Consider the following 11,084-nt stretch of genomic DNA (forward strand, 5'->3'; position numbering starts at 1 on the left):
GGATGTCTCACAGGCCAAACAGCTTCAACTGCTCCTCACCTTCTCCCAGAGTGCGGGATTCTGGGCATGCACCACTGTGCCCTACTCACTTTCTAAAGCCCAAATAGTGCTCTCTACTTCACTTGCTTAGTCTAGAAATCTGGATGTTCCTCATGACTCAGGCATCCCTTAAGTCACGTGGACACTACGTGTATCTGTCCTTCCTTACCCCTATCACCAGTATGCCAGTGCAGACTGTGATTATCATTTATGGAATAATCCAGATAGCCAGAGAGTAAAATACGTAAGATTTTATATGCCAAAAACTAAATTAGGAAAAAGGGAATATATTATGAGCTGAAAAACAGGTAAGGAGATTTACCGGAATGCTTGATTCAGAATTTGATAATGAAAATGTTCTGGTGCCAATCCTATAACCACAGCATTAGGATCATTTGTGTGTATTCCTGGGAATGGAAGAAAAAACAAAAACCTGTTAATAAGTGCAATTAAAAGCAATGTCATATTTTATAACAAAGTAGTTTTTAGTCAGTAAAGTGCACATTTTTGCTGTAGTTGTAATCTGAGGTTGAAGAGATGGAGGAAGAGAAGAAAGGATGAACAGAGAGAAAAAGAAAAGAGACATGGGAAAGTGGAGGGAAGGAGAAGGAAGGGGAAAAAGAAAGGGGGATAGAGGGACAGGGGGACAGCATCTGCTAATATTTTCCCATTTGGTCAAACTGCTGCTCAGTAACTAGATGTGATTTGAAAATTGTAACCTGATGTTCTCAAACAAGCAATTTCTAACTTCAAAATGCTCTACTGATTTCAATCAACAAGAAAAGCCACAAGTGTCCTATAAGCTGTCAGATCAATAGCAAGTGATGAGGAACTGAGAATCTAAGAGACGGAAATTAGACTTTCTAATTGACACAGTTGAGGCTAACACATTCGTGATAAATATGGAAAGCACTGCAGATTCTATGGCTCTGTACATGATGCTAATCTACTTTTAGTTTTACACACACACATTTTATAATTAAAGCATATTTTAAAGTCTTAGAATTTGATCAGATGTCAGATATGACAACCCAACAAACACATTCACCATCACAGTTTTAAGACTGATTGAAAGTTCTGTTTGATTATCTATCCAATTCCTTTTTGCCTTTCTTATTACCTACAGATACCCAAGCTTTTTCAATTTCCTTCCTACTAGTTGCTACAACTGTTGAGTAATTATTACAAGAATTAAATTTTTTTGTATTAATTTCTTTTATTATATGCATGTACTAAGACAAAGATACCGTACTCAGTATTAGCAAAGGTATGTCCATTCCTTTCAAAAATCTGCCTGTCTACCTTAGGTATTTTCATGCATTAAAAAGATATTGAAATATACAGTATTAGATTGAACAAAAATCTCATGAATTGGACATTTAATAGGAATTTATACAGATATTGGTTCTCAAAGGCCACAGAACAGTGTTCCACAAAATAAAACGTGTTGGAAACCTCTGGGGGAAAAAAAAGGCTTCTTGTATATTTCAACTCCAGCTCACTGGTGAAACAGCTAGAATCTTAACTAAAATTAAGAAAAAAATCAGATTAAAAATTGTTTTGTGGTCCTTTGACTCACTCAGAAATGTAAATATACTGATTACTTGATGTGTGTATCACTACTCTTGACTGCTCGGTGTCTGCACAGCATTCTCAGCTAGGCAACTTACTAACTCACTCACACGGAGCACTGAGGGGTAGATCTCACACTCACAACTGAGAGTGAGGACACTTGATCTTTTCTAGACTTAGTTAAGGTTGCTGGCATTAGATTGAGGTTCTATTAGTCACACTTCTTGCTCTGGGTTTTTCTTAAGTGGGAGGTAAAAACACAAAGCAAGAGACCCCCAGTAAAGTGACTTCTCAGTCAATCAGATGCCAGGGAAGCAGCGCTAGTAGGGCCAGTATGGCCAGCTATGGAGGTCACTGATTGGTAGGGACATCAGCCGCATGAGATTCATAATGAGGATGATGGTCCATCTTATTCCCTGCTACACAACCCCTAGGACTTACTCTAGTACTCTGTAGCAGTTCTACGGGCTATCCAAACAGAGACTTTTCTTTTTGTTATGGAAATTTTAAAAATCATATTAAAAGTAGAAAGACTAGTATTATAAGCCCTCATGTACCCATCATCTCACTTTACAACCATCAACATTTTGCCAATGATCTACATTTTTTGGAAGTCTGTCTAAAAGCAAATCCCAAATATATCATCCCATTCCTTTATATTTCAGTATGTATCTTTAATCAACAGACTTAAATTTTTTAAAACCGTAATATTATATCAGCACAGTTAATAACAATTTATTATCTCAGTTTACATTGAATTTTACTATGTCTCTCAAAGTCCTTTTAACATCTGATATGTTAAACTGGCTTCCCAGTAAGGCCCAATGCTGCATTTGACTGCTATCTCTTATTTTTCAGTCTATAGATTCACTCCTCTCACTTATTGATGCAATGACTCCATTAATCCAGGAGAAGGTCCCAAGTTTTGGATTTAGCTGATTGTTTGCAGTATTATCTAAATTTGTTCCATTAGCCCTAACTTTTTTGTTCACTGGTGATTACTGCAGAATCTTCATAGGTTCATATCCCATTTTCAGGCTGTTTATTTCTTAAACCACATCATGCAGCCACACAAGTTCTACTTTTAATGATGTTAAGATTGAACAAGGGATTCAAGTGGTGTCAGCCTGATCCCTCTGTTTTGAAGATCCTCATCTGCCCTTCAGCTAATGTTTTTCTTTGTTTGTTTGTTTTTGCGGAACCGGAGATTGAACTCAAACCCTTGTGCTTGCTAGGGAAGCGCTTATTCCACTGAGCCATCTCCCCGGCCCCTCAGCTAATGTTTTTAAAATCTGCTGACAGCATCACCTATTTCACTAGGGCCTGCCAAATGTTAACTTTCCAATTCTGTCATTTTGTTTGCATTTCCTGAAATTCTCCTATAAAGAATACTCATCAAGGGGCAGTGAGATGGCTCAGCAGAACAAGCACTTGCCTGACAAGTGCAAGGGCCTGAATTCAATTCCCAGTTTTGCAAAAACAAAACAAAAAAACAAAACAAAAAACTTGGTTACCTTAAAATACAGTTCAAATAAGACAAGATAAATAGTTGTTTCACTTTCTTACCAATTTGCAGAGTACTGAGTTACTGCTCTAACAATCTCTAGTAGAGACCAGTGAGTTTTTGGGACTGAGTAGCACTTTGTATATATATATTTCAAAACACTGCTATCATACTTTTTGACACTTAAAATTATCTCTTTAGTCATGACCTGACCAGCTGCCAGCTGCTGACATAATGACCTAAGCAACAGTCCTTCTTAATGCCTGCCAAGACTTGGAGTAAGTCCTTCCTCCAAGAAACAACTGGAAATGGCAACAGATACCAGGGTCTGATCACTGCACTATGATTACTTCTAGGCATTTTCAGTGGAAGACCTAGATAGTGTTTTTTAAGAGAAAAAAGGAATAATGATATTTTCAAACTAATATACAGCTTTTAACTAATTTACCTCTTTGGAGTTACACTTAAAATTCTACATTTGGGCTAGGGATGTGGTTCAGTGGTAGAGTTCCTGCCTTGCCTGAACAAGGCCCTGGGCTCAATCCTGGGCATCACTAAAAAGAAATAAAAAAGTTCTATGTTCTAACAATACTAACAGGCTGCTTCAAGAAAGCAGTCAGGCTCAGGGTGTTGTGGTTCGATCCCCACAACTCTAGCCAGCCAAACCTGCCCTGAAGGCATTTGGAGCAAAAAAAAAAAAAAAAAAAAAAAAAAAAATCCTAACAATACTAACAGTTATTATATTGTTTTATCCACATGTATATAATTTAAAGGAGTTACCAATATGAGTAATAACAATAAAATTAATGAATGCAGTTTAAGATTTCTTTGTGGTTCTTTTACTCTTGGGACTTATCCTACAATGAGTAAATAGGTTGAAATAGTATATTTTAAGGACATATAATAATTCAGGAACACAACATCTTGCCAGAGTGGCACAGAGGGTTCAACTCCAAGGGCTACAATAGGAAGAAGTGGAGCACAGCAACCAGATCCAAGCCACACCCACTTGGACGAGTTTGAACTTGGTAGATCTGGACCTGGTGCTAAGGTAATAACTCGATCTAAGCGCTACACCAAAGGTCAGAAGACAGTGCTATACAAAATGACAAAGAGAAGAAACAAAATGCAGTCTCAGGCCCCGAGCCCACCCAGAACAAATGCAGAAGACACTAACATTGAATAAATTGGAAATCACACACCTGAAATCTCTGAAAAAATAGCATGTGAAGTAAAGAAACAACTGCAGAAAAGAATAGAGGAAATAAGATCAGAAACAATTTCTCAAGTCAAAAAAGAAATGACAACTATAATGAAAGAAGTACTAAGTGCTTCTAAAGAAGACACTGATAAAAAAAATAGAGCAGAATATAGAAATGATGGAATCCTTGAATAAGCAATATGAGAAAGAAATAGAATGCATGAAGCAGATCCAGTGATATACAGGAATTTAAAACTTCAATCACAAACTGGCAAAACCGACTTTCAGACCTTAAAGACACCATTGCAGCTAGTGAAAAAGAAAAAGATCTCTTAAAAACAACTAGGATGCGGGAAAAAATAAGTTAATACCTGCAAGACGATGCAAAGATGAACAATGTGAGACTAATAGGCAGCAAAGAGAAGGAAGAAGCCAATACAAATGATATCAAAAGAATATGGACGGAAATAATAGCAGAAAACTTCCCAAATATGGGGAAACTATCTGACATTGAAGTAACCAAAGCATATAGAGCTCCAAATAATGTCAATCCAATTAAAACCACACCCAGACATCTAATAATCAAGATCCCAGAAATTCAGCATAGGAATAGTATACTAAAAACCGCTAAAGAAAAGAAACTGGTCATGTTTAAAGGAAAACCCATCCGGATAACGGCAGATTTCTCTTCACAAACCATCAAGTCAAGAAGAGCATGGAGCAAAGTACTTCAAGTCTTGCAAGAAAACAAATTCCAACCCAGACTGATACACCCTGCAAAACCCTCTTTCAAATATAATGGAGAAGTGAAATACTTCCATGACAAAGAACATCTCAAGAATTTCATGATGACAAAGCCAAACCTACACAGACTACTAAAACATGTTCTAGAGAAGGAGCAAAATAACCACAACTCCATGAATGAGAATGGAAAGAACCCACCAAATAGGGCAAACAATTAAACAGAGGAAAATAAGAGGTATACAAAGCAGTCTTTCAGTTATTCTTTTGTATACAGCAGCAAGGCATTTCCATCAGCACACTCTACAAATGGACTTCTCCTGCACCCTATGGGTCATGATTCTGTCTGGGTCTATAGGGTGGATATCAAGGAAATAGCAGTAGCTCAATCCCACAAGTGACACCTGGACACCAGTAAGTGTTATGGACATTATCCATGTCCATGTCAGACTAGAACTTTGTGCGATATCCTATCTCCAAACTGTTAGAAGTGCTGGTCATTTATTTGTCACTCCAGTATTTATCTTATGTTTTATTCTTAGTAATTCTTTGCTATCATGAAAACTTTTTCTTAGTTCAATTGTTCTGAAACATTTAGTTTTTAATTAGTATTTAATTTTCTGAATATTGCTTAACCTTAATTTGTTTCAAAATTTATATGTATATCTGACTTACAATCTATTTAAAAGACATGATATATTTTCTCCTAGTATTAGAAACTTTAAAAAGTACATTTCCATTTTCCATTGACTTTATATTACTTCTTCCCTACCTTTTATACACACACACACACACACACGCGCGCGCGAAAAAGATATGTGCATAATTCTACATAAGATTAATACTGTTTTATAGAAATCTTTAATGACCTTTTAAATGGGTTCATTTAATATATTTTACATAGTCCTACATAACTATCATTTTGAGAGCTCTTTATTCTTCATCCAGGAGCATACAGCAACTTCTCTTGCCTTCTGAAATATGCTTTTGGCTATTTCCTATATGCTACATCTGGAGGTCTTAGAATATTTCAAGCTTGTATAACTGGAAAATATTTTACTTTTAGTTTTCAAAGGTATATTTGCTAAGCATAAAATTCAAAGAGGACAGATCTTTTTGTTTTCGTTTCCTTCAGTACTTTAATTAGTGTAGTTTCTTCACACTTCGTCTTTTTTTTTTCTTTATAATGTGGAATAAGATGCTATTTAATTTTGTTCGTCCATAGCTAATTTTTTTATGTATATGCTTTAATGATTTTTTCTTTATAATAAGTTTTGGACAATGTCATTTTTGTATATCTGTGTCTGATTTTATTCAAATTTCTTTTCTTTTTTTTTCTTTGGTGGAACGGGGGATTGAACTCAGGCCCCTGCACTTGCCAGGGAAGTGCTTATTTCACTGAGCCATCTCCCCAGCCCCTTTTCAAATTTCTTGTGCAAAAGGTTCCTTTTTCTTGGAAATGTGGTGTTATAAGTTCAACTAAATTCAGACATTTTAAATCATTAAATAATTATTGCATACCTTTCTACTTTGAGAATTCTAATTATATGAATATAAGTTTCTTGATTTTGACACAGAGTGAACTATTATATGACTAATCTGTGTAAACTCTTCATTTTTATTGTGGACAATTTTTATTGTTATATTCATTTAAGTCTGCAAACAATTTATTTACAAAAAATAAAGTGATAAGAAAAAATAAAGACATATAAAGTAACTTCTGTAGGTGATTACACTATAACTTAGAGTTCATTTGTTTCATTTCGTTTTTACAAACTATTATCTTTTCATGGAGACCTTCTTTGGCTTTCTTTGATCAATGTAAGACAAATGCATACACACACTATTTTTCTCTCATTTTTTCTACATAGCAAGTATATAAGGTTTTCTATACCTTACTTTTGCTTATTACTCTTCAGTGACAAAACATTTCATTTTATGGATATAGTATATTCAACCAGTCTTTTCTAATGAACACTTCGGTTGTTTCCAATCTTGTTATTATAAATAAGGCTGTAATGAATAACTCTGTTCATATGATATTGTATATCCTTATAATTGTATCTCAAAGATAGATTACTACAAGCACTGCTTTATATGTAATTTTGTTAGCGACTGCCAAATTCCTCTCCATAGGAATTGCGCTATTCCCACAGCACTCAGATCCTTCTAATACATTTTCAGTTTAATTCAGCAAACGGGGATTTTGTTTCCTACAAATACTAGTTCGACTGATACATTGGTATATTTCTTACTCATTTACGTTTTGTGGTTCTGCCCAACTACACACTTAAGGTGAATTTCCCTACTCTTCTATAAGCTAAAATACGATCTTTTAATGAACATAATCTCATTCATTTTTCTGTATCATTTTAATATTATCTTCAAAACCAAGCAATGTGGCAATACTTCATAAGACTTTGACAATGTCTCAGAGCCTGTTAATTTTTTCCAAAGAGAATACAATTTTATTTTCAACTGATTGAAAAATATTTCACATTTACTGTAAAATCTTTGCACTATCTAGAATGACATCTATTTTTAAACAAGGATATCCTGATTTATCTCATTTAATGACATTAAAAAGAGTGGATCCTTGGTTGAGAGTTATAATACTCTAGTATTTCTAATCTATGTTTTTTTCAAACTGTGGGTCAGGATCCATTAGTAGATTATGAAACTAATTTGGAGGGTTGTAAGTAGAAACAAATCAAACAAGTAAACCAAATAGACAATAACGTGTATCTTATATTGTTTAACATAGGTAAACACAAACACATACTAGGTCACTGTATGTATTTCCCTTATTGTGGACAGTGGTCAAAAAAGTTTTGAGAAACACTACTTCAGACTCAAGTTCTTGATCAGTAGCACTGACCATTTCAATAACAGAGGTAAGTCAGAATAAACAGCTCCTGTGAATGATTTATAAGCAGATATGAAGAACTCATTTTTAAATCTTTCCACATTTCTCCCACCTTTGAAATCAGGGAGTGCTCGATCATCAACCAGCAGCATGGGCCTGACTTGCTTTTGCTCTACTAAACTTCTGGCTGCAGTCAGAGACGTGAATATTTCATCTTCAGAGATATCAAATTCCAGTTTTTTCAATCTTTCTAGTAGATCTTGTTTGCTCTCTTTGGTTGTGTTGGTCACAAACCTAACCACTACAGAAGAACCACGTAACCTGGAAAAGTAAAACTGAGAAGTCGAGAGGCAACTTTCACATCTTAGTCCCATGAAACTTCCTACCTTGATAAAAGGCTGCCGAATGTTAAAACAGTGGTGCTGAACATATGGCACACATGCCACAGTGGACTGTTCTTATCACTGAACACCACCGTGTAAGGTAAGTCAATGGGCGTTTTTTATGGATAAAGTTTGTCTTCTTTTAATTTGTCCAGATGCTTATGTTACATGTTCAGATCAACCTCACTCTCAAGCATTTCAAAGTCAAATAAAGCTCCTCCTTTTTTTGAGAGACTTCTGTATTTTAATTGCCTTTTTCTGCAGAGTTGAGTGAAGAAGTGAATCACTACTGCACTCACAGATACAAGAAGTGAAGTTTCCCTAAGAGACTACATACTGGTCCAATACTTTCTTCTTAGAAGGTGAGAACACTAAGTCCTAGGGAAGTAAGTAACTTGCCAGCTTTTTACAGCTTATTATCAGCCGTGCTGAGATGAGACTCCTGTATCCTGGGACAGTGTCTGATCTCCTATGTTAAGAGAACAGAGGGTACTGCTGGATGTTCGCAGTGAATAGCTAAGCTCAAATGGGCTACTAAGTTTATAAACCAAAACTACCCAGACAATCTGCCCCCAGTGTCCCATTTTTATAGAAAACATTTTCACATTGAACTACTTACACATAAGGCTGATTAGATTCCATGATCTACTTCTGAAACCTAAACTGGCAGGATATCTGAGAAAGAATTCAAGACACGCTAGCTTTCTTTAAAAATGAAAAACTGTTTTGTGATCCTATGGTATTTTAAAGGCCAGGCAAGTGCTATACTGCTGAGCTATATCCCCGGCCCAGTGTTTTAACTGAAAATCTAAACATAATTTTAATTTAGTTACAATTCTCCATTTTTTATTGATATCCTGTTGCTTTTCATTTATGCTTGCCTCAAACCACCATAAAGCATAAAGGTACTAACTACAATTTAAAACAAGCAAATAAAACAGAAGTTTGTAAATAATCACCCGAAGAACATTGATTAAATTTATATTAAATAATTCACAGCAATGATGATTACTGCTTTAACATCTGTGTGGTAGTACTTCTGTGCAATGCATTAAATCTGATGGTTTATCTTGCAAAAGAAATTGATTACGCCAACATAGCTATCATCCTAAAAATGAGTAAGTATGAAATAACTGTATCATTTTTAATGAGTTTCCTTTTAAAACTTTTTGTTTTACTAGTCCCTCAACTTCCCTTAGTTTATTTGTTTCTATAGAAACCACACTGTCAGTGGCAGTACAGTGAAACAGAAACCTGCTGGTGCCTGTGACAAAGCAATGTGCAGGCTCCTGCCCCCCTGGAAAGGCAGGCTTATAGTTTACAGAGCTATTTAGAGATGCCACTGTTCACCAGAAATAAAAAATGTTTTCTCTGATCCAGAGCAGAAAGCTCATCTTTAGAGCAGTAAAAGCCCTGTCCACAGGAGCAGACTGACTGGTGGACATTGATCCTTGCTCCTAGAGCGTAACTCAGAGAGATCACTTCAAGCAGTGAAAGTCTTAACAGTGTGCTCAATTTTCTTTTGGCTTTAAACAATGTACTGTATTTCTCCACCTATGAAATGAACAAGATTCCTAACAAAATTGATAGCTTCTGATACCTACCAAATATATAATACTATTTATATCTCTTGGTTCTCCAGACTGAAAGTAAGCTCCAAGAGAATACAAAGCCTGTGTCAATCTTTTGTCAGTGCTGGGCACTGTGATACTTCTGATTAACAGCATGAACATTTTAAGGTTGGAAAACAATACATGTCACGTACTCTATACTGCTGAGCAGCTTTCAACGCCCAGAAATAACATTCATTTTCAGCTCATTTACATGTTTTTACTGTGATACCGACTTTATATGTAGGCTTTTGTTGATACAACTGTAGCTGGTGTACTGGAAACAGAAGATAATCTTCCCTAGCCTTTGGAGGCATTCAATTAAGCTGATGGAAAAATTAGAAAGTTTCAAGTCCTTTAATCAAACTTTACTGATTATCCATTCAATGTTAAATCTTAAAATGGAGCAGAAGGAGGTAAAATTATACCTGCTCATTTTGGTTCTAAAATTTGTGATATTCCCAATGCTATTACACATTTTAGAACTTTTGAGTTTTCATTCCCAAATTGTAGAAATACATACACACAAATGTCTAGAGCAAAAGACAAATCCTAATAAAAGCTTAGAGAACAATGTTTGGAGGATATTACAAAGCATATATCTTCTAGCTAAACCCAAGGCAGCTCATGTATATATGGTAAGCTAGTAAAATGCCATCTCAAGGCCATCCATTTAGCTAATGATCTGCCTTGGTAAAATGGCACTTACAAACATAATTTGTCAGCTGAACCTGGAAGATAGCTTGCCTTTTAAGAGCTTCCTGTGCGCCTGGCACAGCTGCATCTTCAATGTGAAGTGTGCCATTGAGATCTACCAAAACAGCTTTTAATGCCCGGCGTGCTGCCATCCTTCATTCCCTAGGAGAGAGCAAATGAAATTAAAAATACAGTTTAGGAAACAATGGACAATTAAAAACTGGTAAGTCTTCAAAAATACTATCCATAGCCAGAAAGATACTGCTTGTGCTACGCTACTTCTCTTTTGGGAAAGTTTTTAAAAACTGAAACTCGAAGTTTGATCCATAATGCCAATACAATGCTTAGTTTTTTAAAAAAAATCTTAAATTTAAACTAGAAAGGAAGGGAAATGTTAGATGTTGCTATTTTAAATTTTCTTAAAATAATCCTGGTGAACGATTCATTGGTTTATTATTATTATTTATTTATT

The 11,084-nt window shown here is 35.4% G+C and overlaps 1 protein-coding gene across 3 annotated transcripts in view; it reads right to left on the minus strand.

The window, feature by feature from the left end:
• Window positions 1–11,084, minus strand: part of Hdhd2 (haloacid dehalogenase like hydrolase domain containing 2) — a 40,284-nt gene that overhangs the window by 21,185 nt on the left and 8,015 nt on the right. For 2 of the 3 annotated variants that reach the window (XM_004623628.2, XM_023714627.1), the window contains exons 2-4: window positions 10,664–10,774; window positions 8,036–8,244; window positions 362–446 (exon numbers count right to left, since the gene is read on the minus strand). In XM_004623628.2, coding sequence (XP_004623685.1) covers window positions 362–446; window positions 8,036–8,244; window positions 10,664–10,764 — 395 coding nt within the window. In that variant the 5' untranslated portion in view covers window positions 10,765–10,774. Of the gene's footprint in view, window positions 1–361; window positions 447–8,035; window positions 8,245–10,625; window positions 10,775–11,084 lie in introns of those variants that run through there. The other variant, XM_023714632.1, reaches the window with a different exon arrangement.

This window comes from Octodon degus, unplaced genomic scaffold (genome assembly GCF_000260255.1).
Source record: "Octodon degus isolate 3935 unplaced genomic scaffold, OctDeg1.0 scaffold00003, whole genome shotgun sequence".
In the NCBI taxonomy this organism is placed as follows: domain Eukaryota; kingdom Metazoa; phylum Chordata; class Mammalia; order Rodentia; family Octodontidae; genus Octodon; species Octodon degus.